The 27,331-nt window shown below is 42.5% G+C and overlaps 1 protein-coding gene across 2 annotated transcripts; it reads left to right on the top strand.

Moving 5' to 3' along the window:
* Positions 1 to 1,124: 1,124 nt before the first annotated feature.
* On the top strand, positions 1,125 to 6,851 carry LOC139378429 (transmembrane protein 53-like). 2 transcript variants are annotated; one of them, XM_071120597.1, is made up of 3 exons: positions 1,125 to 1,758; positions 2,576 to 3,240; positions 4,953 to 6,851. In XM_071120597.1, exons 2-3 carry the CDS (start codon positions 2,598 to 2,600, stop codon positions 5,312 to 5,314), a joined length of 1,005 nt encoding a protein of 334 aa, XP_070976698.1. In that variant the 5' UTR covers positions 1,125 to 1,758; positions 2,576 to 2,597; the 3' UTR covers positions 5,315 to 6,851. The 2 variants fall into 2 exon arrangements, with proteins under 2 accessions (XP_070976698.1, XP_070976697.1); XM_071120596.1 differs by having other exon boundaries at positions 1,173 to 1,683; positions 4,953 to 5,765.
* The last annotated feature ends 20,480 nt before the right edge of the window (positions 6,852 to 27,331 follow it).

Genomic DNA, 27,331 nt, shown 5'->3' with positions numbered 1-27,331 from the left:
CTTCTTCTGGATTATGCCTCTAGCTTCCAACTTCTTCTGGATTATGCCTCTAGCTTCAAACTTCTTCTGGATTATGCCTCTAGCTTCAAACTTCTTCTGGATTATGCCTCTAGCTTCCAACTTCTTCTGGATTATGCCTCTAGCTTCAAACTTATTCGACAGTGTATATTTAACTTGCATAAAATGAATAGCGATGGATGGTGGTAGACCCGAGAACGCAATGTTAACTTTTATGCCTTTCCTTGACCCTTACCTTAACCTCACTGAAACTATACCTAACCTTAATCTAACCCTCACTCTTAAAATTAAGCTTAACCCTAACCTTAAATCATTTAGATCCCAATGCCTAAACTTAGTCATTCTGCCGGTTGAATATGAACTTCCTAGTCCAGGAATAGTTGCAGCCATAGAAAGCATATCCTCTGTGATGCCTCCATTTTTCAATGTTCTTCAGTTCCACATGTGCAGGCTTTTGTTCAAACCCAGCATTAAAACAGCAGACTCAACAAAACAACTAATAATCAGTCACCTGATTCATTGAATGATGTGTGTTAGTACTGGGGCTCGGTCAAAAGCCTGCATACCTTGTGGGTCCCTAGGACCAGAACTGAACAACATCAGTTCTACCAATAATGAGACATACGCCTTGTTTAAATCCCCTAAAAATGCAGTAGCCCACCCTCCCTTCCTTGAGGTAATGATAGGATAAGTGAATGTTAAGTCTCCATTCTTCATTACTGTAGGAAAGGAGAAATCCTTTCTATATTTAAACGAGGCCTGAACTTCCACTTTGACTACAATTGACAAAGTAATGTACTTGGTGTCTGGCACCACCATGTGGCAGCACAGGGAATTGCTTTGGTATGCATCTAGAACAGAACAAGTACTTTTCTCCATGTCTGCTAATGACCAATAGAATAACACATAATGACAGCATTATGTACTGCGGTGTGTGCATACTGTCGTGTTATTATCTACTTTGACGACGGAAGGTCAAATTAGGTGAAATGACATAGGCCTACTTTTCCAGTATGACCCGTCAGCACAGATCTGCTGTCATGGCCTAAATAACATAGGATAGACACCGACATTATTGGCAGGAAGAGGAGGTCCTTTTGAAATATGTGCCTCTGTCGAACAGCCAAGCGAAAAACTGTCTTTTCCTCTTGTTCAATAGTTCACTGTCCACAATGTATGAAGCCAGAACGTGCAAGAGCGGCGCGCGCCCGATGCCACTTGTGAAACTATGATAAATAGGTTATATATTTACACTTATTTACAATGTAATGATGACAGTTCAAACAGTCCCAAAATGCAACGGAAAGACAGGTCCGATAATATTATTTCTGTCCGTGGACCGCGACACCGTGACAACCGACCGATATCTTGACATTTAACGGCAAACGGGAATGCGCATGTAAATATGCAGTTGAGTTTTTCCGCACCCACTAAGTGAAACGAAGGGCACGAGCAAAAACAGGACACGGAAGAGGACTGGGGTGGCGTAGAATCGAATAAACTCAGGATCTTGAAAGTTGTGGTTATTTCCAACCCTATCGAGTTCGTTTATAACGGACGGTTCATGAATGCTCGAATCTATTAAAGAGGTTAATTCACAGAAAGAAGACCGTGGAGGGTGGGCAGATTTTCAACTGCTATGAGGATTCTCAAATTCTTCATGGGGTACAGTTGCAGAACTCTATGAACGCTGCCTGCTGTGTGACGTTGGCTTTGTTTGAAGAAGTTGCATGAAACTGGGTATGTTGAAATGACAGATGCTGAGCTATTTAACCATTTCATTATTTGCCTAATATAAGTTATTTGGCATGAAGTAGTAGAGCATATTAACAAAGGTCTGTTTCTGATCTAAATGGACCTGTATTTGTGTTTTTATTGAACCTTTATTTAAGACTGCTGTAAGACTGACACATATCACCACATGGACAGGCTACATACACCCTTGGTTGTGTTGTTGAACTGTCCTAAGCTTTAAAAGTTTGTGTGAACTGTCCAAAGTTTACAAATTCATATACTTTCTTTGCTTTTTTTTAAAGTTCTAATACGGTCCAAGGCAGGGCTGTGCCTACAGACCTTTTGGGAGGCATGTGCTAAAAAAAAAAGGGTCACCCCCAAAAACGGTTCCCCACAACCGCAGTCACAGACTGGTTGAGCAATTATTACAAGAAAAGGGGAATGCAGCTGCACAGCCGACTGAGTCTGTATCTGTAGACTACTATCTACATCTAACCAAATGAGAGTCAAGCCTGATCCCCATAAGCTGGATCCCACAACCTTGCATGTATGTCTGTGTGCACATGACTATGTATGTAGGGTATACATTCATTTAATTTGAGGTATATTGGTTATGCCTCAAGTGAATTTCAGATTTTTTTGTTTCCTGACCTGGTCCCAGATCTGTTTGTGGTTTGCCAACACCTGTCATCGTCAAGCCAAACATGACAATGAGTGACAAAGAGTTGGCATGCTGGCACAGACTGACACTCAGGCAGTTTTCTCCCTCTGTAACTTAACTTCCAATCCTGCTCTAATTCTTTCCCCCTTTCCTTCACCACAGTAACTCCCACTCTGGGTCAGACATGTCTGTGATAGTGGGAGAGGGGCGGTTCATAGCCCAGAGGGTCACCAGAAGCATCACCTACTACTACACCAGCCGGACACCAGGGGGCGATACCCCTGCCCCCTCTCCTCCCATTATCTCCCCCACCTCCTCCCATCTAGACACTCCTTTTCCCTCACCCTCGTACTCCCTCTCCACCCCCTTGCTCCCAGACTTGCCCTCTCACCACAATGTTTCCTCAGTTCTCACCCCTTCCACTTTGGATGTACCAACCCTCTCTCCATCCTCGCCCTCCTCCTCCCCCCGTCCCCTCCTCCTGCTTTTCCCGTGGCTGGGCGCCCGACCGGGGGCCATGGCGAAGTACCGGGACCTCTACCTGGAACGTGGCCTGGACATCCTATCAGTGGAGAGCACTGTGTGGCACTTCCTGTGGCCTCGCTGGGGGCTGGAGTACGGGGCTGAGGTCCTGGAGGTCCTGGGAGACCCGCGTTTCAAAGGTCGCCCCCTTCTGGTCCACGCCTTCTCCATCGGCGGGTACACCTTCACCCAGCTGCTCAGCCAGATGGTCAGGGAGCCACACAAGTACCCAGGCCTGGCCCAACGGGTCGTAGGACATGTCTATGACAGCATGGTGGTCGGGTCGCTGGAGCATATGGCTAAAGGTGAGAGAGGGGAAGGAAAGGAGGTAGGATTGTCAGTTTGGATTATTACTCTGAGAAAGGAGAGGGATCTGTTGCTGAGACAGTGTGTGGGTGTGTGTATGGGTTAGTTTATGTGTGGGTGTGTGTATGGGTTAGTTTATGTGTGGGTGTGTGTATGGGTTAGTTTATGTGTGGGTGTGTGTATGGGTTAGTTTATGTGTGGATGTGTGTATGGGTTAGTTTATGTGTGGATGTGTGTATGGGTTAGTTTATGTGTGGATGTGTGTATGGGTTAGTGTGTGGATGTGTGTATGGGTTAGTTTGTGGATGTGTGTATGGGTTAGTTTGTGGATGTGTGTATGGGTTAGTTTGTGGATGTGTGTATGGGTTAGTTTATGTGTGGATGTGTGTATGGGTTAGTTTATGTGTGGGTGTGTGTATGGGTTAGTTTATGTGTGGGTGTGTGTATGGGTTAGTGTGTGGATGTGTGTATGGGTTAGTGTGTGGATGTGTGTATGGGTTAGTGTGTGGATGTGTGTATGGGTTAGTTTGTGTGTGGATGTGTGTATGGGTTAGTTTGTGTGTGTATGGGTTAGTTTGTGTGTGGGTGTGTGTATGGGTTAGTGTGTGGATGTGTGTATGGGTTAGTTTGTGTGTGGATGTGTGTATGGGTTAGTTTATGTGTGGGTGTGTGTATGGGTTAGTTTATGTGTGGGTGTGTGTATGGGTTAGTTTATGTGTGGATGTGTGTATGGGTTAGTTTATGTGTGGATGTGTGTATGGGTTAGTTTATGTGTGGATGTGTGTATGGGTTAGTTTATGTGTGGATGTGTGTATGGGTTAGTGTGTGGATGTGTGTATGGGTTAGTGTGTGGATGTGTGTATGGGTTAGTTTGTGGATGTGTGTATGGGTTAGTTTGTGGATGTGTGTATGGGTTAGTTTGTGGATGTGTGTATGGGTTAGTTTATGTGTGGATGTGTGTATGGGTTAGTTTATGTGTGGGTGTGTGTATGGGTTAGTGTGTGGATGTGTGTATGGGTTAGTGTGTGGATGTGTGTATGGGTTAGTTTGTGTGTGGATGTGTGTATGGGTTAGTTTGTGTGTGGATGTGTGTATGGGTTAGTTTGTGTGTGGGTGTGTGTATGGGTTAGTTAGTGTGTGGATGTGTGTATGGGTTAGTTTGTGTGTGGATGTGTGTATGGGTTAGTTTGTGTGTGGATGTGTGTATGGGTTAGTGTGTGGGTGTGTGTATGGGTTAGTTTGTGGATGTGTGTATGGGTTAGTGTGTGGATGTGTGTATGGGTTAGTGTGTGGATGTGTGTATGGGTTAGTGTGTGGATGTGTGTATGGGTTAGTGTGTGGATGTGTGTATGGGTTAGTGTGTGGATGTGTGTATGGGTTAGTTTGTGTGTGGGTGTGTGTATGGGTTAGTTTGTGGATGTGTGTATGGGTTAGTGTGTGGATGTGTGTATGGGTTGGTTTGTGTGTGGGTGTGTGTATGTGTTAGTTTGTGGATGTGTGTATGGGTTAGTGTGTGGATGTGTGTATGGGTTAGTTTATGTGTGGGTGTGTGTATGGGTTAGTTTATGTGTGGATGTGTGTATGGGTTAGTTTGTGGATGTGTGGCAGAGAAAATCATTTGAAATGTAATTAACCTTGACTGGTAAATAAAATAACCTGTGTGTGTCTGTGTGTGTCTGTGTGTGTCTGTGTGTGTCTGTGTGTGCCTCAGGCCTGGGCAAGACCCTGTTCCCTCGTATCGAGCCCCTGGTGCAATACACTGCTCTGCTCTACTTCTGGCTCTTCAAGTCCCAGACGGTGTACTACTACGACAAGTCAATCCAGGTCTTCTACAACAGCCCCGTCACCGCCCCGGCGCTCTTCTTCTTCTGCGAGAACGACGCGCTGTGCGACCCCGTCGCCATGGAGGCGGTCCTCGACTTGTGGAGGAAACGGGGCGTTGCTGTGGAAACCAGGAAGTGGAAGGAGTCTGTGCACGCTGCTCATCTGCGCTGTCACCCGGAGGAGTACCTCTCAACACTGGAGACATTTTTTCACTCGCTCAACATCGCCCCCCTCAGGGCTAAGATGTAAATGGTTCATGTGCTAATCACATTGAGGGGTTTGATAATTCAATAAATCCGGCATACTCATGCTCCAAAACAAATGTTAGAACAGATGTTATAACAATATTATAACATAGTATAACATAGTGTAGTCATGTAGCATGTAAACGTTTATCCATAGAAACTTGTTTGACACATACTCAGCAGATGGGTCACGAAGGTGTCAAACCCTCAACACACTAGTTTTACTTCCCTGTTGCTATAAAACAACATATCCAAACCTAACTCCTAGCATGTGTTTTGACTGTGCTACGTATTATTATCTATTTGATATAGGATCTTAATTTGACCTGCATTGTCATAGCAAAATAATGAATGTTTAGTCCATAATGTTTCTTGATCAGTGGTCAGGCTATTAAAAGTTGGCAACATGAAAAGTGCAGTACTGTTAATATAATTGTGTTAGTGTGGGTTTTCAGTGAATTTTCTGTGAATGTATGTAAACCACGAAGCTCATCTTCATTTCCTGAAAAATGTTCAGCAACAAGAGTGATCAAGTTAAGTTACTATATCTGTATGTGAGCTTACACAATATTGTCCATGACACAGTCCATACGCACCAGTTAACAGCAAGGTCACTGTGTTTATGGTGAAACACATGACAGACACAACTCACTATACGTTGATTCGCAATAGATTTATTTAGTATTTATTGTAAATGTTGATTGTAATTGTTTTTACATGAGTAAATATTCATTCTCAATAGCTGGTGACAGGGAGTACAGAGCGAGGGAGAGGAAACATTTTGAAGATGAGGAAGAACTGAAGAGGAAGAATACAGAAAGGAGTGTGAGGGTATGACGAAAGGAAAGATATAGAAAAGAAACACAGGAGATAAGGAAGAGATAATATGAGAGAGGTGGAAAAAAAGAGAGAGTTCATGCCTGTCAATTCAACGAGTAGTGAGTGCCAAACAATCTGTGGGGGGGTTTCATATCAGGCATTTCTGGCACCTGTTGCATATTTCATCTACTTTGTATTCAACTTTTTAAGTCTGTTTTGGTCTCATAAAACTGAGTGTTCTTTATGAGGAAGCGAAGTTAAGTATGTGACGACGTATCAAGGCCAAGGGTACATGCTGTGAACTCCCATGTGATGTTGACTGCACACACATGGGTTTGGCATCGAGGAACAACCTGTGCCTAACCTCGGGCACCGGCACAAAGAGACTTTGAATCATGCATAAATATAGGCACACACACAAGCACGCACGTGTAACAGGGTAGAACCGTTGATATTGTGAATGTAGCCTTGTTGGACTGTCAGTCCCAGGTGTGGCTCATTGTTGATTAAGGGTGCCCAAAGTATTTACGTAAGCTCTGTTTGTTTAGTCAGGGGTTCCCCTTTACTATGTTAAGGTCGTTGTGCCTTGGGTGTTTGGTAAATCCTGTCCTAGACTTCAGGCTACAGGAACAGTATTTTGTACATTTTTCCTACGTTACACACAGTAACTGTGCAGAAAGAAGACTGAATAAGGATAGAAAATAAACTAATGGGTCAAATAGTATCAGAATAAAATTGGTAGACTGTTAGACGCATGAACACTGTTGTTACAACTGGTCTTAGAGCAGTTTGATTATTCTGTAGGCAAATCCAAGACACTCCATTTAGTATGCCATGTCATGTTTAGTATGGTTGCATTACTTACGGCAACCATGAAAGTAGGGTAGCTGGATGGGTGGGCGTATAACATAAACGTCTAGCAACCCAAATGTTGAGAGTTCGAATCTCATCCCAGACAACAAACATTTTAGCTAATGATCAACTTACTCCTCCCTATTTTACCCATATACAGTGCCTTGCGAAAGTATTCGGCCCCCTTGAACTTTGCGACCTTTTGCCACATTTCAGGCTTCAAACATATAGATATAAAACTGTATTTTTTTGTGAAGAATCAACAACAAGTGGGACACAATCATGAAGTGGAACGACATTTATTGGATATTTCTAACTTTTTTAACTAATCAAAAACTGAAAATTGGGAGTGCAAAATTATTCAGCCCCTTTACTTTCAGTGCAGCAAACTCTCTCCAGAAGTTCAGTGAGGATCTCTGAATGATCCAATGTTGACCTAAATGACTAATGATGATAAATACAATCCACCTGTGTGTAATCAAGTCTCCGTATAAATGCACCTGCACTGTGATAGTCTCAGAGGTCCATTAAAAGCGCAGAGAGCATCATGAAGAACAAGGAACACACCAGGCAGGTCCGAGATACTGTTGTGAAGAAGTTTAAAGCCGGATTTGGATACAAAAAGATTTCCCAAGCTTTAAACATCCCAAGGAGCACTGTGCAAGCGATAATATTGAAATGGAAGGAGTATCAGACCACTGCAAATCTACCAAGACCTGGCCGTCCCTCTAAACTTTCAGCTCATACAAGGAGAAGACTAATCAGACATGCACCCAAGAGGCCCATGATCACTCTGGATGAACTGCAGAGATCTACAGCTGAGGTGGGAGACTCTGTCCATAGGACAACAATCAGTCGTATATTTCACAAATCTGGCCTTTATGGAAGAGTGGCAAGAAGAAAGCCATTTCGTAAAGATATCCATAAAAAGTGTAGTTTAAAGTTTGCCACAAGCCACCTGGGAGACACACCAAACATGTGGAAGAAGGTGCTCTGGTCAGATGAAACCAAAATTGAACTTTTTGGCAACAATGCAAAACGTTATGTTTGGCGTAAAAGCAACACAGCTGAACACACCATCCCCACTGTCAAACATGGTGGTGGCAGCATCATGGTTTGGGCCTGCTTTTCTTCAGCAGGGACAGGGAAGATGGTTAAAATTGATGGGAAGACGGATGGAGCCAAATACAGGACCATTCTGGAAGAAAACCTGATGGAGTCTGCAAAAGACCTAAAACTGGGACGGAGATTTGTCTTCCAACAAGACAATGATCCAAAACATAAAGCAAAATCTACAATGGAATGGTTCAAAAATAAACATATCCAGGTGTTAGAATGGCCAAGTCCAGACCCGAATCCAATCGAGAATCTGTGGAAAGAACTGAAAACTGCTGGTCACAAATGCTCTCCATCCAACCTCACTGAGCTCGAGCTGTTTTGCAAGGAGGAATGGGAAAAAATGTCAGTCTCTCGATGTGCAAAACTGATAGAGACATACCCCAAGCGACTTACAGCTGTAATCGCAGCAAAAGGTGGCGCTACAAAGTATTAACTTAAGGGGGCTGAATAATTTTGCACGCCCAATTTTTCAGTTTTTGATTTGTTAAAAAAGTTTGAAATAGCCAATAAATGTCGTTCCACTTCATGATTGTGTCCCACTTGTTGATGATTCTTCACAAAAAAATACAGTTTTATATCTTTATGTTTGAAGCCTGAAATGTGGCAAAAGGTCGCAAAGTTCAAGGGGGCCGAATACTTTCGCAAGGCACTGTATTTTGTATGTATTGATATGTAGGCTATGTGTGCTGTTTTTAAATGTATGTAGTTCAGTCCTTGAACTGTTCTTGTCTATGTTGTGTATTATGTCATGTTTCATGGTCTGTGTGGACCACAGGAAGGGGATGAGACCTCTTCCGAGGACCACCACCAGCCCCTACGATGGAGGGGATGAGACCTCTTCCGAGGACCACCACCAGCCCCTACGATGGAGGGGATGAGACCTCTTCCGAGGACCACCACCAGCCCCTACGATGGAGGGTATGAGACCTCTTCAGAGGACCACCACCGGCCCCTACGATGGAGGGTACGAGACATCTTCAGAGGACTACCACCAGCCCCTATGATGGAGGGTATGAGACCTCTGGACATCTTCATGCTTATCAACTCTATGAGCATCAGGCCAAAAGGATTCTGCACAGATGTTGTCTTATGCGTGTTCGATGCATGAACACTAGATGGGGCCTGCTCTCTTTGCTGTCTCCTGAAGTCCACGATCAGCCCCTTCAGTTTCTTGACTTTGAGGGAGAGCGTATTTTCCTGGCACCACTCCGCCTGGGCCCTGACTGGGTGGCCCTGCGCCCTGTAGGGCGTCTCGTTGGTAATCAGGCCTACCACCGTTGTGTCGTTTTGATGATTGAGTTGGAGATGTGCATGGCCACCCAGTCATGGGGGACAGGGAGTACAGGAGGGGTCTGTGGTTTATGCTGATATGCCCAGTTCCTCTGCCAAAATGAAAGCAAACAGACAGGTTAAGAAATTAGAAAAGTATTAGGAAATTAAATTATAACTTTACAGTTCCTACAGTATCAAATACACCTAAACCAATCTAGTGTCTAATCCAAAGTTCAGTTAAGAATAGTGTATTTACATCTGTAATCAAAGTTCCTTGACCTCAACGAATTACCCTAGTCCTATCAAACATGGTGGATAAATGAAGAGTTTACTCAGGCCGTTTACCATTGGAGGCAAAAAAGTCAGTAACAGTCTACTTAACCGGGTTTGTCTTGCACAGACATCAATGCTGGAGCTGGTTCTTGTTCTTGTCTACTTAACACTTAACATTAGTTAATTGACTTTCATAGACAGATGGGTTGTTTAGCAACAAAACTGATGTAGCAAAACAGGCTGGGTTGGCTTAGAATCAAAGGATCCCTTCCACATGATTGAAATTAATAAATAAATGTGCACAATGAGTGTGGTGGCTTATTTCCGCTTCACACTCCAGTCTGAATTATACTTAAACTTCATATTTAATAATAGTAAGAGCTTTGCAATAGCATTTGACTTTCAAAGATGTGCCATCGCTAATGAACCATTGGAAGTCACAACAGAAAAGTATAAAGATATTTTATAGCCAAGATACACCCCTCTCAACCTACATGACGAACCACAGATCTTAGGAACACTTCACAAAGGGACTTTATATTTGAGAAAGGAGTCCCTTAGCCAGATAACATTCACTATAAATTATCGTTCAGTTTGGTCCCTAAGACGAGGTTCTAATCTTGTTCCTGGTACTTCATAGCACAGAACCATTACCTCATCCAATGGCATAACTCAATTGTCAACTCTAGATACTCCCATCTCAAGTGAAACCCCTTCTTGACCCCTCTCCCAGACAAGCTCAAAGAGGGGGGTGAGCCTCTAGGTCATACACTATCCCAGGATAAGTGCAACATCAGAGAGGACATACAATGGTTCCAGACACTACCACACACCTCCCCCCACTGCCAAAGGAGGGAGTGACTTGTGCACAGACATTGTGGAGACAAGTAATTGGCTCCCCATTAATCACACCATCCCTTCACATGGTTTAAGAATAGGTAAAGACACATTCACATATGAAAACCATGTTCCATCCTGTCCTCTTCCCTTTCTGATGTTCAGCATAGCACCAGAGACATGTAAAAGACAAGCCTGACCTCTCCCCTCTCTGGGCCCTAAGTGACTGAGCCCCAGCTGAGGGAAGAAATGCAACTGCCAACACCAGAGTCATTAGTAATATATTCTAATAAAAAGTACATCACATAAGAATATTATGCAGATAAGACATCTTAATTACTTATGTTACCCAACTAATTCTGATTCATCCACCACATGAGTATTTGTTGTCCCTCAAATACATCGTTACAGTTTTGGTTAGCTAGCTAGTGAATTTTAGCCATTATTCGCATAGACAAGAGTCAAAACACCTCAAAACAAGACATGGTATTGATAACAATATGTACAATGAGCCTACGATTCCCCACATGGCAGCTTCTTGTCATTGTTGCTAGCTATCTGACTTTCCAGAATCATAACACACGGACATCTGCCCCATCGATGAGCACGCATTGTCTCTGTGATGTTTATGAACCAGAAAAAAACAGCAAGTGGGGTGTCTCACCTCTTCTTCCATCTCTGGTCCTATTTCGGTTGTCAAAAGTTACCACAGCCACAAAGTCAAAATGGACTATATCATAAAATTACATGAAAACCACAAATATTTTTTTGGTCTTAATTTGAAGTTAGGCATAATGTTAGGTTTAGAATTAGTTTTTAAGAATATAAATTGTTGAAACAGGTGGGTTTTTAGCCATAACTATGACTTTGTGGCAACTAGATTTAGCAGATGCTCTTATGCAGAGTGACTTAACAGGAGCAATTACGTGTAAGTGCCTTGCTCAAGTGCACATACACATGTTTCACCTAGTCGGCTGGGGGATTCAAACCAGCGATCAACGATTAGGTTACTGGCCCAAAGCTCTTAACCGCTAGGCTCCTGAGTGGCGCAGCGTTTTAAGGCACTGCATCTCAGTGAATGAGGCGTCACTACAGACACCCTGGTTTGAATCCAGGCAGAATCATAACTGGTCGTGATTGGGAGTCACATAGGGTGGTGCACAATTGGCCCAGTGTCGTCTGGGTTTGGCCGGTGTAGGCCGTCATTTTAAATAAGAATTTGTTCTTATCTGACTTGCCTAGTTAAATAAAGGTTAAATGAAAAAATAGAAATAGGCTACAGTACCTGACGCCCCAATAGTGAAAACCTGTATTTCAGGACTGACGATGAAGACAACCAAGGCTGGAATTGAACAAGCTGATCCATGACTGACGGAGAATCAATGCAAGTACAGTTTGTCGAAGTGATGCTCCATACTAAAACTATCACAGCAGCTTCATGCAACGATGTATAACCTTTGTCAGTTTCTTCATTATAATAGGACTACTGGTAGGGTGCTGACAGCAAAATATAAGCAGACATTTTGACAAAATGAGGCTATAGTCTGCTTTTTGGGCTCGGAGTTGCCAGGGACCTCGCAATACATGGCTGGACTACCTCTTGGGGGCCCTGGGGCTTCTATATTTTTTTTTGAGGGGAGTGTACATCAGCTAACTTCCTGCATTTCAACACATTTGCAATGGTGCATAGAGAAAAAGGTGCAGTTTATAATGCTATTCTACACATTTTGTTATGAGGCTAAGAGAAAATGGGCCCCAACCAGAAGGGCCCCAACCCAAAGGCCCTGGGACACATTCCCTGTGGGCCCGTTCAGCAATCCGTCCCTGTCACAATATGTACTTAGGCACTGATAGGATATGTACTGCAATTCTCACAATTCTATATGTAATGTGATTCGATACTCACAACACTAGCTCCCTCAACTCTTTTAATGGCCTCCACATAGGAGATCCAATGGACCGCCCTAACTTGTGATACTTCAACCTCATGGAGTGCCTACTCTTGACATCCACTTCTGCCATGATCCACGGCAGCCATCAACCAACACTTCTGTTTCCTCTAACTATTTAGCTTCATGTAAAGTCGAGACATCAAGCGTTTGACCCGGACCGGGCACTTCTATAGTCTGGGGCTTTAATAGTGAAAAACGTGACATGGTAGACCATGCAATTTGGTACAAACATTGCTGCTCGTTGCAAACTTAACCAGGAAGGACTGGCAATGTACTGTAGATGCTACTTAATCCATAGTCATGTTTAAAATGACTTCAGTGAAATTCTCATAAAATAACATGAAATTGAGTCATAATACATCAAATGTATTCTGTAAATTCTGATTAGTGGTGAAAATAAAAGACTTAGGAACCTGGCCAACATGTACCAGTATAATGGCATAATGCAGTGCATGATAGTCCAGCATCCTGGCATTGACACTTCTGAGAACAGAAGGGCTCATTTTTGCAGCAACACCTCAGGAGTTCTCTGTAAGCTTTGGCAGCCTCTGGTAAGTGTCAACAAAGGTGTCCAGGAATCGACTTTTTAGCCCAGCCGAAGATCCAAATCAAACTTTCTGGTGAAGGTGCTAATTGGATGGTTTTCACACTTGTTGACCGAATTCTAATTTGGTACACTGCTCTGTTTGAATGTTGCAGCAGTGCAGCCTGTGTTGAGGGGATGTTCTTCACTGAGAATGACTTCTTAGAGAAGAGTTCCTGATTGCTGGTTGTCTTGTCATAGAGAACACAGGTGTCTCTCTCAATCAATGGGAAAGTGGATGATTCCAGATCCAGGGATTGAAATGGTTCAGCTGACATGGAAATGAAGGCTTCAGTCACCCTTTCATGAACCTGTTTGTGTTGCAACCTGTGAATGCATTGAAAGCTGGCGAAGCCAAACTTCTGCATTCCAAGCTTCTCACAAATGGTGCTTATAGAAATCTCCTAGTAGTTTTTACTCATGTCAAAAGTAACCCACAGCTCTATGGCTCGCTAATCCTTGATAAGATGGAAGAAAAGCAAGGACAATGATGTCTGTATCCACTGTCAGAGAATTTACATTGGAGCTTGTTTTTTCCCTGCTTCTCTCTCATTGAGTCTGTTAGACTATCTGTGTCCAATTCAATATTGATTCTACTGCTGTTTTTCAACTGGCGCTCTACCAAAAGCAGGAAGACATTTGATTGCAGAATTGGAAACTTGGTGGGTAGGACAATAACAGCTCCATCAATGATTTTGGCAGCAAAAGAAGAGGGCACAGGTGTGTAGGAATCTACAGCGATCAGGTCTAGCAGATCAGTCTAGCATTCTGTTATTTGAAAGGGTTGGAGGAAATTGTTTATTCTCATGAGAGAGAAACTCATCCAGGTTTCCATGACATAACTTGCTTGCAATGTAGTTGGCTGAAAAGTGTACAATCATTTTTAAGTCTGATACTGTAATTGCTTTGCCTGTTTTGTGACTGACTTTGCCTTATACTTTTGAAACTGTGGTATATTATTCCTCTTAAAGGATGTGTTCTGATCCACAATTACTTCCTTAAAGATATTTCTGATATTGAGGAATGCCTAGTTTTTCCAATGTTGTGGACAATGCTAATGACATCTTTGCTTGCACAATTGTGTGTATCCAAAACCAGAAGCTCTGGACTAATCTAAGTCTAGACTATACATGAGGTTTTGTTGCACAAGCTGGCCACGTTTTTTTATGTTTGCTGGTGTGATGAACTTGTGATGGTCGTGTTGAAGAGTTCATGTTGAAGGGGACACTACATTAATAAGCTGGGTTTCAAAATCAACCAGTAGTCCGGTCTGCTCAGGTACTGCTACCATCTATCTCCAGAAGGCAGTGGGGTTCTCTGTTGGACCAATGGCTCCCCCTGTACCTTAAATAGCTCACTGTTTTGCTCCTGGGCTTCATTGGTCAAGCGACATGCATGAGAAATTGTTTTGTGTTTTTGCTAGTACCCAGAGGTCTGAGAATTATTCTCTGATGTTAGCTGCTAGAGATTTCAAGCCTCAAATGTAGATAGGAATCCACCTTGCATAATTTGTTCTGTCCAGTGCAAAGAACTGTCGTGTCTTTGGCAATGCCGGATTAAGTGACATGACATGCTATTCTATAAAATCATTTATCCGTAATTAATATTACCTGATTGAGCTAATCATGTAAATGTAATTAACTAGAGAGTCAGGCACCACGGAATAATATTTATAGAGCTGTTATCTTCCGAATAAACTCTTAAAGACCTAGTAATATTTTACATCAATAGCAGTCAATATTAATCATCATCTTAATTCAGTCTCATCTGAAAGTTGTAAATTCTTGGTTATCTGCACGAACCCTGGCTAACAATTTGAATCAGAAATACAAAATTGTGTTTAATCATTTATTTACTAAATACCTAACTAATCACACAGAATTACACATACGCATAACTTATCATAACTTGATTACAAATTACGTCATAAAGGAAAACGTCCCTAGCGGGCGGAACAGATACGACAGCTTGTTACACAAAAGAAAAGGGGCTAGGTTTGAGTGAAGGAGCGGGAAGACTGAGGAACAAAGGCCGAAGCTGTGCTGTCATAAATACAGTATCTTATGCATTCTAAATTACCGCCCATTTGGAAAAGGAAAATGCTGCGCTTCGGTAGGTTGGTGGTAGATGGAAAGCCGTGTTGCCCAACTGAGTCCTTTGAAGAATGTCTCTGGTTGTCAATTGGATACGTTGTAGTTACATCGTTGGGTGATAGACAAGATACTTTGTCTGTTCTTTCCTAACCCTCGTTTGCATCTGCTGTTGCTAACTCAACGGCTAGGAAGTATCACTTCTGTAGTGAATAAGAGTTCATAGTTCATACCATTCGCAACCAAGCTCACGCTGATGTTGTCTTCGTTCTGTAGTTATTATCTGAACCATTCTGACATCGGACCGACGTCCTACATCCTCAGAACAGGAGGTTATATTGTCGTCAAGGCTTTATATAGGAAGGGAGAGGAGGGCGTGTTTGAAAAGTTTTATAGCCCATGTCCCTTCACAGGGGCGGGCCACTGATTGAGCAGAGCCCTATCTTATGAAAACCCAAATCTCACATTTTAGAAGCTAAAATCACATTTCATCCCTTCACAAATAATTTCATATTCAAACATTTAAATTGAACAACAATTCCATGTGAATCCGATAACTCTGATGTGTAGACTTTCCACTGTAGAGTTTATGTCATCTTATCATTGATGAGAATGTCTCAGATGACAACCGAACTGACATCATATTCATTAAGTACCACCGCATATGTTCAATTGGTCAGATACCAGAATATAGTTTATTTCCCCCCACCTTCTGATGTTCCCAGAATCTCTATGTTAACCAAGGGTTTTGCAAATGTAACATCAGTAGGGTAGAGAGAGGAAAAAGGGGGGAAGAGGTATTTATGACTGTCATAAACCTAACCCCAGACCAACCCCAGACAACTGCAATACATTGGTTAGAGATTCAGTTGTCAGTCTATCTAACTCGTGCAACCCTCAATTTAGTCCATATCTGCCATGCTGCCAAGGCCTCTAATGTTAACATAAAGACCCAAATCTTTAGTTCTGTGTGCCCGGACAGAAATCATCAAAAGTCTCTCAAATGTAATAATATCCAGTGGGCACAGACGTCAATTCAACATCTATTACACGTAGGTTTAACGTAATTTCAATGAGATGACTTGGAAACAACTTTGATTCAACCAGTGTGTGCTGTGCTGGAAAATTACTAACTAGGCTCTGTCTATTCTATATTAAACTTATAGAACTGGCTATTCTTTGTTTCTCTACCGATACAGACTGTCCGTGTCTGTTCTAGTCATAAGCAGTGGCGGTTCTAGCTTGTATGGTTCCCTGGGCGAACCAAAAAAACAGCACCATTCTGCACTAACTGTAATTTTTATTCAGACATTTGGAACAACACAAATAAATAACCATAACATTTAAAACTATAGAAATATATATACAAAACTAAGACTCATAAATATCAAAAAGAAGTAACAAAGACAACAAACAAATTGTAGTATACAAATACAAATAAAAAAGAATCAAATTATTACACTATTACCCTATTGCTATACAGTATCACACAAATACACAAATAGAATAACACAATTATAAAAAAGAGAACCTGATTATTACACTATTGCACTTCAAACAAGAAACACACTGTCACGATCGTCGTTGGAAGCATACTCGTACCAAAGCGCAGCGTGATATGGGTTCCACAATGAAGAATAAACGAAACGTGACGTTCTGGAGTGCTCACAGGTAACAACACAAAAACAAGATCCCACAAAACACAGTAGAAAAATGGCTGCCTAAATATAATCCCCAATCAGCTGCCTCTGATTGGGAACCATACCAGGCTAACATAGAAATACACACACTAGATCACCACCCTAGTCACACACCGACCTAACCAAAATAGAGAATAAAAAGGCTCTCTATGGTCAGGGCGTGACACACACAAACTAAATTGCACAACTAATTGCATTGGTACTGTACTGTTAGAGGTGTGCTATTTGATAGATTCCCCCTGCTCCCCCTACCTTGGGCTTCCAGTGGGGAGACCTGAGGTCAACCTTCACCTGCCTCCTCCCCAACTCGTACTTCTAAGTGGGAGACCTTCCCAGGCAGTAGCCTGCCGAGCTCACAAACTAGAATCAGGGGGTTCAGTCCGACAAGGTTAATTGACCCACAGTCCCACACGGTGACATGATATCATTGACCCACAGTCCCACACGGTGACATGATATCATTGACGTGACGTGCAAATGAGCGATAAAAAGCAGTTTGTGTAAATGTCACCATTCTGATATTTATTTTTGTTTTCTATTTTAATTATTATTATTTTTGTGCGGGAGCCCCATGCCGCCCCTGGCGTGGTGCCGCCCTGGGCGGCTGCCCATGTTGGCAATGCCTAAATCCGCCACTGGTCATAAGACTGGGTGAAACCACAGTATGTGACACATCCTGTTACTCAGTATCTACAGGATCCCAATTGTGTGGAAACTGAGGAGAACAGAGAATAGCATGATTAGCAGTATCATGATCTAATCATTCAGACTATACCCAGTGTCAGCAGATAGTGCAAAGAAACGATAATCACTAGTTGTGTAACTATGTACCCATCCATTGTTTCCACACATCTGCTAGCTGCACAATAGATAAGGAGGTTGTACTTTTCTATAAAAGCTGAAATGCAACTCTATTCATTGGGCCCTTAACTCTGCACCATTGAGTGATTGTTAATGAACTGCTCCATTTTAGTAAATCTTACAATAAAGTTGTTGTTTGAAGAATCTACAGTCTCTCTTCCTTTTTGTTAGAATTTCCATGACAATTTGACGACGAGGATGGGATGGTTACTTCCACTTGCTGATAATTCCCGGGGAGACCAAGGTTAACACAGTAAAGGGACCCGCCTCGTACCCAGCAGGGAGCTTCATTGGATGGATATGCCATCCCAAAGAAATAGAGAGTTAAGTGTGAGACTGATATTCTTAAACACAACCTACAATTGGGGGAAAGCTCTGGGAGTTTTCAGAAAATCCTGATCTGGGAACAGGTTGTGCACAATAGGTCTGGGGACTGAGACTCTGTTTGGAACAGAGAATTGGGGGTATTTCATGACATTACATGGTCTACGATCATAAGATGTAAATGCATGAGATGACATTTCAGGACGAGATCCTAATTTAGAAATAATATACATTTTATTATAATAATAATAAATCAGTGGAGTGGTAAAACAGTTGGTTATGATTGGGAAAACAACTATACATTTTAAACCTACATGGAAATTTGCATAGGAGGAACTACCATGTGGGTATAAAAGGAAAAATGACATAGAGTAATGAAAAAATATTTTGACGGAGAAGAAATTACTCCTTTTAAAGTATAAGAAAGGAAGATTTTCCTAACCAAATAACGTTTGTTTTGTGTGTTTGTTTTTGTTTCCTGAGTGTGTGTGTGTCACGTTCGTTATAAGGATCGGACCAAGGCGCAGCGTGGTATGCGTACATTCTTATAACAAACGTGACAGAAGATCCCACAACAAAAAGACCAAGCAGCGTGTTCAGGAGGAGCAGAAATCATGAACATGGGATGAGATTTTGGACGGTAAAGGATCCTGGACGTGGGAGGAAATCATGGCCAGAAAGGATCGCCTTCCATGGAAGCAGGCGGAGGTAGCTACAGAAGAACGGCGACGATACGAGCGGTCACGGCTAGCACGGAAGCCCGAGAGGCATTAGCGGAGTCAGGGGTTAGACCTGAGCCAACTCCCCGTGCTTACCGTGGGGAGTGTGTGACTGGTCAGGCACCGTGTTACGCAGTAATGCGCATGGTGTCTCCAGTGCGCATTCATAGCCCTGTGCACTCTTTTCCAGCTCCCCGCATCGGCTGGGCTAGAATGGGCATCCAGCCAGGACGGATGGTGCCGGCTCAGCGCTCCTGGTCACCAGTACGCCCCCTTGGACCAGGATATCCTGCGCCGGCTCTGCGTACTGTGTCTCCGGTGCGTCTGCACAGCCCAGTGCGTCCTGTGCCAGCGCCCCGCATTTGCAGGGCGAAAATAAACATCCAGCCAGGACGGTAGTTGTGCCAGCGCTACTCTCCAGACCTCCAGTGCGCCTCCACAGTCCAGTATGTCCTGTGCCTCCTCCCCTCACTCGCTCTGAGGTGCGTGTCATCAGCTACCGATGCGCCCCTGGCAGATAGTAAGTCTAGATATCTTCCAGCACAGTGGCAAAGACTTTCTGCTGGTTAGTTGATCATTACTCAGACTTCTGGGAGATTGACCTCCTCCCTGTCCTCTCAGCAGAGACAACGATCAAACGCTGCAAGGCTCAGTTTTCCCGCTACGGCCAGTCTGATAGGGTAATTTCAGATAATGGTCCCCAATTCTTAGAATTGGAATGGGAATTCAGAATGGGAATTCAGAATGGGAATTCGAGCACGTCACCTCACCAAGACACCCAAAAGCTAATGGGAAGGCGGAGTCGGCAGTCAAAATCTCAAAGAACCTCTGCAAAAAAGCTCTGCGAGAGGGCAAAGATGCCTGGAAAGAAATCCTTCAGTGGTGTAATACCCCGACAAAAGGCATGGATGCAGCCCTGCCCAGCGCCTCATGGCACGGCGCTTAAAAGCAGCTCTGCCGGTAGCCAACACTCTCCTGGAGCCATCTGTGATGGCAGACGTGCTGGTGAAGCTAGGTCACAGAAGACAGGTCTCCATTTTCATCTTCGACAAATCATCAAAGACTTATCTGAGCTCAGGGTGGGTGAAACAGTGCGAATGAAGCCACTACCAGGGGACCGGACGGGCCTCTGGAGACTCGGATCCTGTGTACAGAAAGTTGCACCACACTCCTACTTTGTCAAAGTGAATGGATCACTGTACCGTCGCAACAGGATTGACCTTCGGATTACTGAGCCAGCACCTACTCAGAACCCTGATGGTCATAGATCCCTGATGGCACGACAAAAGACGGAACCCCAGCAAGTCACATGGGGCCTGAGGCACTGGGCGAAGAGCCAGGGGATCACAGGTTGGCCGCTCCCTCGCCCATCAATACTCCCCTAGACAGTCAGGTGACACGCCTGTGCGGGAACCCGCAGTCCTCGCAGAAAAGCCCCCTGTCTTTTCACGCTGCGGGCTTCTGTCCCAGCCACCAAAAATACTGTATCTGTAGCTTTCCCAATAGGGATTGTTGACAGACAATAAAAGTGAAGAGACTATCAAAATGTGTTAAGTTGATACCTGAAAAAAAGAAAAAAAAAAAACACGAAACTGTTCATTTTTGGAAATTATTACTAGGTTTGTTGTGTTAGTGAATTGACACCTCATGTCCTATTTTATTAAAGGGAAGATGTTATGGGTGTAAGTTGGCACAGTGATGCCATCTGTTGGTAAATGTTAATTACTGCAACTGCAGTGTTTTTACCGGTGTGCTTGAGATACCGGGATGAATTGCAATGTACTGAACAAGACTGGTTACTCGCATCAATGCCTCTGTCTCGTCATTTAACATTCAAACAGACTCGTCCAAATTGGGAGAGAGGGGGGGTTTTAGTGGAGGAAGAAGGGATATGGACGAAATTGAGGGTTGCACAAGTTAGATAGACTGACAACTGAATCTCTAACCAATTTATTGCAGTTGTCATGACGTTGGTCTGGGGTTAGGTTTATGACAGTCATAAATACCTCTTCCCCACTTTTTCCTCTCTCTACCCTACTGATGTTACATTTGCAAAACCCTTGGTTAACATAGAGATTCTGGGAACATCAGAAGGTGGGGGGAAATGAACTATATTCTGGTATCTGACCAATTGAACATATGCGGTGGTACTTAATGAATATGATGTCAGTTCGGTTGTCATCTGAGACATTCTCATCAATGATAAGATGACATAAACTCTACAGTGGAAAGTCTACACTTCACAGTTATCGGATTCACACATTCACACAATTGTTGTTCAATTTAAATGTTTGAATATGAAATTATTTGTGATGGGATGAAGTGTGATTTTAGCTTCTAAAATGTGAGATTTGGGTTTTCATAAAATAGGGCTCTGCTCAATCAGTGGCCCGCCCCTGTGAAGCGACATGGGCTATAAAACTTTTCAAACACGCCCTCTTCTCCCTTCCTATATAAGCCCTTGACGACAATATAACCTCCTGTTCCGAGGACGTGAGGACGATGGTCCGATGATTCAGAATGATTCAGATAATAACTACAGAACGAAGCCAACATCAGCGTGAGCTTTGGTTGCGAATGGTATGAACTTTGAACTCTTATTCACTACATAAGTGATACTTCCTAGCCGTTGAGTTAACAACAGCAGCTGCAAACGTAGGCTAGGAAGGAACAGACAGAGTATCCCGTCTATCACACAACGACATTACTACAACGTATCCAATTGACCACCAGAGACATTCTTCAAAGGACAAAGGACTCGGTTTGGCAACACGGCCTTCCATCTACCACCAACCTACTGAAGCGTAGCTCAGAGTAAATATTTATTGCATTTTCCTTTTCCAAATGGGCGGTAATTTAGAATGCATAAGATATTCATATTCAGTCTTCCCGCTCTTTCACTCAAACCCAGACCCTTTTCTTTTGTGTAACAAGCTGTCATATCTGTTCCGACCGCTAGGGACGTTTTCCTTTATGACGTAATTTGTAATCAAGTTATGATTTAATTATGTGTATGTGTAATTCTGTGTGATTAGTTAGGTATTTAGTAAATAAATAATTATACCCAATTTTGTATTGCTGATTCAACTTGTTAGCCAGGGTTCGTGTAGATAACCAAAAATGTACAACTTTCCGATGAGACTGAATTAAGGTGACAATTAATATTGACTGCTATTGATGTAAAATATTACTAGGTCTTTAAGAGTTTATTCGGAAGATAACCGGTCTATAAATATGTTTTTTATCAATAATGACTAATTATGTATACATTTCAATCAGGACTGACTAATCAGAATACCTTTATGTTGCTGTATAGATGTATGAATTTTATTTCAATCCTAGTACTGAATATAATGTGTGTAATTATAATCAAGAATTAGAACAATGACTGTCTGTTCCTTATCGTCAGACTGGCTAGAATGCTTATCTACACAGGAAGACCTTGGCTCGGTCATAAATTATCTAAATTGGTGGGAGAACTATACTGCCATTGTACCAGAGTGGAGAAGAGACGGGACAGTTCGAAAACGAATGATGTCATTTTCAGTTTATAACCTGTGGTAAATTGTATCGTGTTCAGTACTCTCGAGAATTAACGCTACTGATTGATTTTGAGACTGGTCTCTGTCCATTTTATGCAAATAAGGGTCTTACAAATTCTTAGGAGTGGGCAGAGTGTTTAATTGAATTGGTTAAATAAAACATAAAGGAATTTAATTCCTGTAACAAAATATTATTTTGTGGTGTCCGACTCTCTAGTTAATTATTATGATTAGCTCAATCAGGTAATAGTAATTACGGAGAAATTATTTTATAGAATTGCATGTCATATTACTTAATCCGGCATAGCCAAAGACACGACACAGTCGTTAAATCAAATTAAATGATTTGCTTGCTCAATGCAGTAGCTTAGTTCTGAAGGAAACATAGTGTCAGCTTTAAGAGTGATGCCGACTCACACTGCTAAAACACTCAACCGCTGCTACTTCGGGTATGCCTACAAGGCCCTCCCCCGCCCTCCCTTGGGCAAATCTGACCACGACTCCATTTTGCTCCTCCCTTCCTATAGGCAGAAACTCTAACAGGAAGTACCCGTGCTAAGGACTATTCAACGCTGGTCTGACCAATCGGAATCCACGCTTCAAGATTGTCTTGATCACGCAGACTGGGATATGTTCCCGGTAGTGTCCGAGAACAACATAGACGAATACACTGATACGGTGACTGAGTTTATCAGGAAGTGTATAGGAGATATTGTACCCACTGTGACTATTAAAACCTACTCTAACCAGAAATTGTGGATAGATGGCAGTATTCGCGCAAAACTGAAAGCGCAAACAATCGCATTTAACCATGGCAAGGGGACTGAGAATATGGCCGAATACAAACAGCATAAATATTCCCTCCGTAAGGTAATCAAACAGGCAAAACGTTAGTATAGAGACAAAGTGGAGTAGCAAATCAATGGCTCAGACACTTCACAGACACCGACGTATTGCTTACGGACAAACTAAACACCCTTTTCACCCACTTTGAGGATAATACAGTGCCACCAACGCAGCCCGTACCAAGGACTGTGGGCTCTCCTTCTCCGTGGCCAATGTGAGTAAGACATTTAAGCGTATTAACCCTTGCAAGGCTGCCAGCCTAAACAGCATCCCAAGCCTCGTCCTCAGAGCATGCGCAGACCAGATGGCTTGAGTGTTTAAGGACATATTCAATCTCTCCCTGTCCCCGTCTGTTGTCCCCACATGCTTCAAGATGTCCACCATTGTTCTTGTTCCCAAGAAAGCTAAGGTAACTGAACTACATGACTATCGCCCCATAGCACTCACTTCTGTCATTATGAAGTGCTTTGAGAGACTAGTCAAGGATCATATCACATCTACCTTATCTAACACCCAATACCTGCTTCAATTTGCTTACCCGCTCAACAAATCCACAGATGATGCAATCGCCAGCGCACTGCACACTATCCCATCTGGACAAGAGGAATACCTATGTAAGAATGCTGTTCATTAACTACAGCTCAGCATTCAACACCATAGTACCTTCAAAGCCATCATTAAGCTCAAGGCCCTGGGTCTGAACCCCGCCCTTTACAACTGGGTCCTGGACTTCCTGATGGGCTGCCCTAGGGGGTGAAGGTAGGAAACAACATCTCCACTTCACTGACACTGCTGCCCCACAAGGATGCGTGCTCATCCCCCTCCTGTACTCCCTGTTCATTCATGACTGCATGGCCACTCACGCCTTCAACTCAATCTTCAAGTTTGCAGATGACACAGCAGTAGTAGGCCTGATTACCAACAATGACGAGACAGCCTACAGGGAGGAGGTGAGAGCCCTGGGAGTGTGGTGCCAGGAAAATAACCTCTCACCCAACATCAACAAAACTAAGGAACTGATCGTGTACTTCAGGAAACAGCAGAGGGAGCACCCCCTTATCCACATCGATGGGACCGCAGTGGAGAAGGTGGAAAGCTTCAAGCTCCTCGGTGTACACATCACTGACAAACTGAAATGGTCCACCCAAACAGACAATGTGGTGAAGAAGGTGCACAGCTGGGACTGAAAGACTGAAAAGCAGTTTCTATCTCAAGGCCATTAGACTGGTAAATAGCCACCACTAAAACATTAGAGGCTGCTGCCCTATATACATAGACCTGAAATCACTGGCCAATGTAATAATGGAACACTAGTCACTTTAATAATGTTTACACATTTTGTATGAATGTACTGTATTCTGTCCTATTCTACTGTATCTTAGTCTATGCTTCTCTGACATTGCTCATCCAAATATTTCTATATTCTTAATTCCATTCCTTTACTTTAGATTGTGTGTATTGTTATATATTAATTGTTAGATGTTACTGCACTGTTGGAGCTAGCAACACAAGCATTCCACCAGACTTGTTCCCAGATAATTTAATAATTAATTTCTCTACCATAAACCACCTCCAACGTCATTTCAGAAAATTTGGCAGTACGTCCAACCGGCGTACCAAACCAGGAGCTCCACATCCGGCTTCTTCCCCTGTGGGATCGTCTGAGACCAGCCACCCAGACAGCTGATAAAAATTGAATTTTATAAATGGAAATGCACGTAGATACCATGACCAGACCCCGAGGCCCATTGTTTTGCAATTCATCTGCCGCCATCTCATCATGTTTCAGCATGATAATGCACGGCCCCAAGCCCCAAGGGTCTGTACAAATCAAATAAAATGTATTTATATAGCTGATATCTCAAAGTGCTGTACAGAAACCCAGCATAAAACCCCAAACAGCAAGCAATGCAGGTGTAGAAGCACTGTGGCTAGGAAAAACTCCCTAGAAAGGCCAAAACCTAGGAAGAAACCTAGAGAGGAACCAGGCTATGTGGGGTGGCCAGTCCTCTTCTGGCTGTGCCAGGTGGAGATTATAACAGAGCATGGCCAAGATGTTCAAATGTTCATAAATTACCAGCATGGTCAAATAATAATAATCACTGTACACTATTCCTGGAAGCTGAAAATGTACCAGTTTTTCCATGGCCTGCATACTCACCAGCCAAGACATCCATTGAGCATGTTTGGGATGCTCTGGATTGACTTGTACGACAGAGAGTTCCAGTTCCCTGCCAATATCCAATAACTTTGCACAGGGATTGATGAGGAGTGAGACAACATTCCACAGGCCACAATCAACAGCCTGATCAACTCTATGTGAAGGAGATGTGTTGCGTTGCATGAGGCAAATGGTGGTCACATCAGATATTGATTGGTTTGATGATCCACTTCCCTTATTTTTTAAGGTATCTGTGATCAACAAATGCATGTCTATATTCCCAGTCATGTGAAATCCATAGATTAGGGCCTAATGAATGTATTTCAATTGACTGATTTCCTTATATGAACAGTAGCTCAGTAAAATATTTCACATTGTTTCATGTTGCGCTTTAAAAAAAGTACATCTGGCACACTCAATATAGTATAATATGTTATGTATAATGCGAACGGATAGCAATCCAAAGGTTGCGTGTGTGAATCTTATTGCGGACAAGTTTAGCAGTTTAGCTAATTAGCAACTTGTAATCTACTTACTACGTTTTAGCTACTTTGTAACTACTTAGCATGTTAGCTAACCCTTCCCCTAACCATAACTTTAACCCTTTAACCTAACTCTTAAAGTTAACCCTAACCCCTAACCCTAACCCCTAGCCTAGCCAACGTTACCAAGCTAGCTAACATTAGCCTTACTAACTTATCTACCTAGCTAACGTTAGCCACAAGAAATTTGAATTTGTAACATATCATAGTTCGTAACGTACATTTGACAAATTCGGTACATATTGAATGTTTTGCAAATTCGAAACATATCATCGGAATTGCCATTCGTAACATATCATATGAAATGAATGATGGACATCCACAAATATATACGTAACATATGATACTCATTGGAGTGGTTCGCATTTATGTACAAAATAATACGAAATACTCTGAGACCAGGTTGCTTTTTGAAGTTCCCAGACTATATGAAATGTGGTGGTTGCAGCTCTGTTGAAACGGCTCAAACCTCATCTTAAAATATGTTCTGTAGCATGTGATTAATTTCTGTTGAAAAAGGATTTGCCTGGAAATAGGAAAGGTTGCCTAACAGTTTGTCTCGGGTCCACCCACTGTTTTCATTTACTTTCAAGGACGGTTTTCACTTTGATATCTAGGCCTATTTAAACATGACAATGGGAAAAGTGACCAATTTGGGAACAGTTCACTACCTACAAAACTGATCCATGATTTAATCTTTTCATTTGTAGTCTGGGCTACTCTTGGCTAGTGGCTTGCTTTTATAAGGAAATACCAACACAACATGTATAGAAGATAGTGCTGAGTTTTAGTTCCACTTTTTAATTTAACTTTTGAATAAAAGTGGCTATCATTGCTGCCGATAATTGAGGCTATAGAATCAACAATTTATCGGCCTACATTTTCACGTTTTTTTTTTAAGGGATAGGGTACTTTTGCTCTCGTTTCAAAATCATTTATTGAAAAATTACAAAAACAACACATGGTGTTAAAACACATTAGGCCAAATTAAAAGCTCTAGGTAACAATACAGAAGCTGAATTATTTCATTTAAAAATAGCATCCCTAAAACACATTAGGCCAAATTAAAACACATATTGACCTAGACCAGGGCTCTCCAACCCTGTTCCTGGAAAGCTACCCACCTGTCGGTTTTCACAGGGTTGGAGAGCCCTGGTCTGAGCCCTCCGTTTCAAATATAAAACCTTTTTACAACTGTTCATTCTTCAGTGCCACAAAAGCTTCAACTCATTAGATAAATGTATTGCACCTCTGTCAAAAAGAGCATGAAGAGCTATCAGTGGTACAACAATAAACTTTAAATATGACTTTTTAAGCATTAAATATTATTATAACAAATAATCATTAATAGTTATGAACAGAATAACAATATATTCATAATAATGATGAGACAAAAATACATTAAGAGAACAAAACGTATATAAAAAACATAATTTAGAATAACATTGTGTGTGGTGTGTAGAAACTATGCATCTGTGTGTGCCTGGTTATCCGGCTGCCTGACTGCTCCTGTGCACGTGCGTGGGTTC

The sequence above is a fragment of the Oncorhynchus clarkii genome, chromosome 21 (genome assembly GCF_045791955.1).
Source record: "Oncorhynchus clarkii lewisi isolate Uvic-CL-2024 chromosome 21, UVic_Ocla_1.0, whole genome shotgun sequence".
NCBI lineage: Eukaryota > Metazoa > Chordata > Actinopteri > Salmoniformes > Salmonidae > Oncorhynchus > Oncorhynchus clarkii.
Note: the sequence above shows the minus strand (reverse complement) of the source record. Positions and strands in the feature narration are given on the sequence as shown.

What these genes read in the sequence shown, in the direction of transcription:
- LOC139378429 (XM_071120596.1), top strand. Translation starts at nt 1,658, where the DNA reads ATGAGGATTCTCAAATTCTTCATGGG. An exon ending in ATTCTCAAATTCTTCATGGG is followed by an intron (nt 1,684 to 2,575) that starts GTACAGTTGCAG and finishes CCTTCACCACAG; the next exon opens with TAACTCCCACTCTGGGTCAG. An exon ending in GCTGGAGCATATGGCTAAAG is followed by an intron (nt 3,241 to 4,952) that starts GTGAGAGAGGGG and finishes TGTGTGCCTCAG; the next exon opens with GCCTGGGCAAGACCCTGTTC.